At 35.6% G+C, this 5,668-nt stretch overlaps 1 protein-coding gene across 1 annotated transcript in view; it reads left to right on the top strand.

The window, feature by feature from the left end:
- The window catches only part of LOC106877620 (arf-GAP with coiled-coil, ANK repeat and PH domain-containing protein 2), a 248,627-nt gene that overhangs the window by 95,642 nt on the left and 147,317 nt on the right, over positions 1 to 5,668 (top strand). Inside the window, exon 5 of the mRNA XM_052976629.1 lies at positions 218 to 235. Within this exon, the coding sequence (XP_052832589.1) occupies positions 218 to 235 (18 nt within the window). The remainder of the gene's footprint in view (positions 1 to 217; positions 236 to 5,668) is intronic.

Raw genomic sequence — 5,668 nt, 5'->3', positions numbered from 1 at the left:
GATTTGCTTATTGTGTGAATATGTAAATAACTGTATTTTGTGTGTGATTTTTGCTCTGTGTTTGTGTATACATGCATGATTTTGTTTGGTGTATAGATGTGAGTATATGGTTGGGTTTGTGTGTAGTTATGCTTTTGTGTGTGAAATATATAAATTTAACCAATTTTTTCCTGAAGAATTGTTGTTAAAGTGAAAGTCTTTTAATATTTATTGGTAGGAAGATGCTAAAGTTGCTGTAAGTATCAAAGCATGTTTTTTTCTTTTCTGTATACATATGTGTATATATATATATATATATGTCCAACCCATGCTAGCATGGAAAGCGGACGTTAAACGATGATATATATATATATATATATATATAGACTTGTTTCTCATTCTTTACCATTGCCTTTTCTCCCTTCCCTCCGCAACTTCCCTTCAACCGTAGATTGCTAGCCTCAGTTATTTTATTATCACAGCCATGTACCATTTCCTTTTTTTTTTTCTCTCTCCAGCTTGATGTATTTTTTATCTGTGTATTTAGTTTTTATTGTTGTCTTGTTGGCACCATCAATACAGCATCAGACTAAATGCCTTGTGGCATTTAGTTACACCCCTTCACATTCCAAATTCAAATCTTGTCCAGAATTGTTTTGCCTTTGATCTCTCTGGGGGTGGAAGTTAGATAAGATAATCATCAGTAGTATACTGGGGTCAGTTTTTTAAGCAATCCTGCCCCAAATATGCTGCCTTGTGACTAAATTAGAAAAAAAAAAAGTAGTATTTTGCAAGCTTTTAGTGTTTTTTAAAATTTTGTTTATTTTAGTGATGATTTTATTATTTTTGTATTTCTGTATATTTTGTTTTACTCTTTACTTTGTGTCTCACAAATAGTTTCACTAAAAGATAATTTTTTTTTTTCCTTTTTGGTTTTGTCACGTTACCTTCCTTGTAGTTTCTGTTTTTGGCTGTTATTTCTTTGTTCATCTGTTCTGTAATCCGCACTGACCGACCTCCCCTCAGACATGCTTTCACTTCAACTGCTTCAATTATCACTATAATAGTTAACTATTACAGTGATAATTAGTTTTAGTTATGTGTTGTTGTTACTGTTCTTGTATCCACTCATCTAAAAATCATGTTTTTTGTTGATTTTTCTCTTCAGTTTTTGTTTCTCCATTGTTACAATTGCTTTATTAGTAATTCTAACAAATTGAAAATTTAAATATTCTAGCAGACATTTTGTGACCTACTTTCAAATTTTGTGTGTTGCTTGTATCCCAACCTTTTTAGAGTAATGCATGATTATTAAAATAAATTTCCAGTTTTTTTTGTCTTGGAGTGAAAACAAATAACCTGTCTAAAAATCTAAGAAAGAAAGAATCATAGCCATTAAGTTTTGATTTGGTGTTTCCTGTCTCCAGGCTTGAATCAATGGAATAAATGCCACTTTTAGAATTTAGATTACTCTTTCATATGTAATATTTATTTATTCACGTTTTTAAAAATTAGTCTTGTGTTATCTCATAGTTTTGAGATTTCAATGATGTGATTATTTATTTTTAGAATGAACATTGTAGGGTAGGTGTGCAAAATCAGATCTGACCAGTTTGAACATAATACACATAATACAGGTAGGATATTTGGGTCAGATACAGCTGCTTTAACCCTCTCGTTACCAACCCAGCTGAAACCGCCTCTGGCTCTGTAGTACAAATGTCTTGTTTTCATAAGTTTTGAATTAAAACCTTCCACTAAACCTTAGTCACAATTTATGTTCCTAACACTAGCTTAATGATAACTAAATTATTTTACTAGATTCTTTGTTATATTTAAAATTAATTGAAAGCAACACAGCGTCTCAAAATAAATACGGTAACGAAAAGGTTAAATGCTAAAGGGCTCATTAGCTGTGTCTGGTAACATACAAAATTGGCTTCATTTATAGGAATAAAGAAAATATCATTATCATGAACGGCAATAATGTGTGCATTTGCCCCTCTATTGGAAATCATTGGTATCAGGGGCAGACTGAGCCGTCAGTCAATCAGGCACTGCCTGAGAGTCCACAGCTCTGAGGGGCCCGCACCCTACATGTTAACTTTACTGATATCAATGCTAAGGGACCTGGTAAACAGTTATGCCTGAGGGTTCTTAATACTCTCAGTCCACCCCTGATTGATATTATAAATATTGGTCTTGTTTCAATGTCAGTTTTCCAACCCTGTGTATAAATGCATGTTGCTGCATTATACATGTCATTATTCTTCATGTGTAGCCTCAGCATTTGTAGCATATAAGCATCATGTAGACAGTGAGATATTCTGTGTAACACTGGTCATCTGTATGTAATGATGCAAGATCGATGTCTGACTTGTAAAAATATGTAGATACACACACACATGCATATTCATGTATGTGCAGACATATACAAATACATGCATACAAGTATTCATTCATATGGACAGATGTGTATGTATATATATGTGTGTGTGTGTGTATATAGATGTTTCCTTCTTGAGCCATGCCAAGTTCATGAGGGCTGGTTTCCCAGTTCGAATGGTGTGTATATTCCCCACCTGGACAGGATGTCAGTCCTTTGCACTTGCTAGCTGAGTGGACTGGAGCAATGTGAAATGTAGTGTTTTGCTCAAGAACACAACACGTTACCTGGTCCAGGAATTGAAACCATGTGGGTCCAACACGCTAACCACTAAACCACACACACACACATATATATATGGTAGATGGTGAACAATAACTGCCAAGCCACATATTGATGAAATGAGAAAGATTGTAAAGGGAAAAGGCAAGTGACACAGTGTGCTAAATGTTAATATCGATCTTTGAGAGGTACCCAGGTAGAGAGAAGAGAAAAACTAGTGGGTAATGACATGTGACCATTATAAAGCTATGGATGCATGGCTCAGTGGTTAAGTGGTGGGGGTACTTGGAATAAAATAGCAGCACAGGTGTCAGTAAAATATATAATAGTAATACTAGTGTTAAAAGTGAATTGAGAAGAAACAGTACCAGGGTCATTGAAATTTAGAAGTAGTTCTGGGTTTTGTTTAATGAAGTCAACAAAGTACAAATTGCAGAGTAACTAAAATAAGTACTAGTTGTCGGTAACTAAAATAAAATACTAAAATGAAGTATTTTTCTTGTAGTCATTAAAATATCGTACCAATACTGAGCTTGGTTTTCTCTAAATATGTTGTCGTGTGTCTGTTCTAAATTTCTTTTTTTTTGTTTTATCACTGCTTTTGTTGATTCTCATGACAATCTGTCACCATCCATTTCCGTTATTATGAATTTGAATTGGGAATCAAGTAATTAAACTTTCATTAGCTGATTACGAAACTATGGACACCACCTCTATGGCTGCGTTGCAGTTACTCTCTTGGTGAACTTGACCATTAATCTTCTAGGATTCCTCCTCTCAGCATCAATGTAAGAAGCACCGTTGGCTCAGTTGAGTTCTTCTGCTACCTTTTCACAGTCTGCCATGCTGCAGTCTCATGACTTTGCCATATCCCTGGCAGGGTGGTTGAACAGGTGCTATGCCTTGCCAAGGGTGACCTGTAACTATTGCAGGGCACAGTCGTCACTCTGTGGGGTATTTTCAAATACCCACATACCCATGTTATTAATATTTGCTAAATGGACGGTGGACTGACAGAGATTGTTGGGTGGTGGTTAGGTTAAGTGGAGTGACAGGGAGTAGATGGTAAGATAGTTGAGTGGTGGTCAGGACGGGGTGGAGTGACAGATTGTCGAAGGAGGTTAAGATGAATGGTGGTTAAGGGGAGTGGAGTGGCAGATGATTGAGTAGTGGTTAATGTGAGTGGAGTGGCAGATGATTGAGTAGTGGTTAATGTGAGTGGAGTGACAGAGATGGTTGAGTGATGGTTAGAATGAGTGGAGTGGCAGAGATGACTGAGTGATGGTTAGAATGAGTGGAGTGGTAGAGATGGTTGAGGTGAGAGGTGTGATAGATTGTTGAGTGGTGGTTAAAGTGAGTGGAGCAACATAGATAATTGATTGATGGTTAGGATGAGTGGAGTGGAACAGATAGTTGAGTGGTGGTTAAGATGAGTGGAGCGGCAGGATTGGTTAAATGATAGTTGAAGTGAGTGGAGTGGCAGAAATGACCGAGTAGAGATTAAATGGAGTAGTAGAGATGGTAGTGCACTAGAGTAAATGACTTACTATTTGCTTACACATCTTCACAGTCTAAGTTCAAATGCTGCTGGAGTCTAAATTTGTCTTTCATTTCTGGGCTTAATGCTGAAGTTTTATTAACCAGACCACATCTCTGTTCTGAAATTTGTTGTCTTGTATCAATATTTAATTATTTATGCTGATGTTGCCAATTATATTTAATTGTCTTAATGGTATTGCTGTTGTTAATGCTGAATATTTATCCATCTCTCTTATTAATATTCACTTGGTTATGTCATTAGCCTTGGAGACTATTCATCTTATTAAATTGCTGATATTTAGCAATGTCACTACTGTTGTTTATAGCAATGTATGTATTATAAATATTGGCACTACTACTAGTACTAAAACAAGCTGGCAGAGAATTGTTAGCACACTGGCTGAAATGCTTAGCTGTGTTTCACCTATTGCTATGCTCTATATTCAAATTCCGCCGAGGTTGACTTTGCCTTTCATCCTTTCAGAGTCGATAAATTAAATACCAGTGAAACACTGGGGTCAATGTAATTGACTAGTCCTCTCCCCCAAAAGTTTAGGCCTTGTGCTTATAGTAGAAACGATTATTATTATTATTATTATTGAGTGAGAGCAGTGTATGCCATAAAAGTGACACTGGGGTACAAATACATGAAGCCTAATATACCCATCGTGGCTACCTGCTCTCCCACTACTTCTGCTCATGATCAGAGATGCACATATCGTCAGCCACCAAGGGACATGCTCAACTGGTTAAGCTCATACAACTGACAAGCAAATTTGTGGTATTGAGCAGAATATTTTCTGTAGCCTATCTTTTATGCCAAGACAAAACAATGTCCATGATAACACTTCCTGTCAGTTCAGAACAGAAGCCATGAGAGCCACTGTCTGATAATACATAAGGGCATTTATTATCAACATTATTATTATTATTATCAACATTATTATTATTATTATTATTATCATTATTATTATTATCATCATCATCATTGATTTGACTTGGGTTCATTCGTATTTGTGGTAGACTTTATGTGGGTAACAGGTTACTACCTGTTACCTTAGAAGTGCCCACAATCTTTCAAGAGATCAAAACGCTTCTGATAACCTTTCCTGTCCCTAAGAGGCAAACTTCTTGTAGAAGCTCTACAGGTACTCTATTCAACCAGTTATCTATATCTTTGCTTACAGTTCCTAATGCACCAATTTTTATAGGTACATCCCTTACAATTTTCATATTTCAAATTCTCGCTATTTCAAATTGTAAGAGAATGTATTTTTTGTTTTGTTTTGTTTTTCGTCTTCCTTTACAATCCTGAAATCAAATGGACATGATGGATCAATTAGTTAAGATATTAATATTACTGTTATTTTTTGTTTTCGGATTTGGTTTGCAAGATTTTTTTATGTGATTTCGTGTGTTGAAGCATATTCTGTTGTGTCTGGGGAGAGTCATTTTCTTATTGTGCCTTAAAATTTAACACAC

This window comes from Octopus bimaculoides, chromosome 25 (assembly GCF_001194135.2).
Source record: "Octopus bimaculoides isolate UCB-OBI-ISO-001 chromosome 25, ASM119413v2, whole genome shotgun sequence".
NCBI lineage: Eukaryota > Metazoa > Mollusca > Cephalopoda > Octopoda > Octopodidae > Octopus > Octopus bimaculoides.
This window is presented reverse-complemented; position numbering and strand designations above follow the sequence as displayed.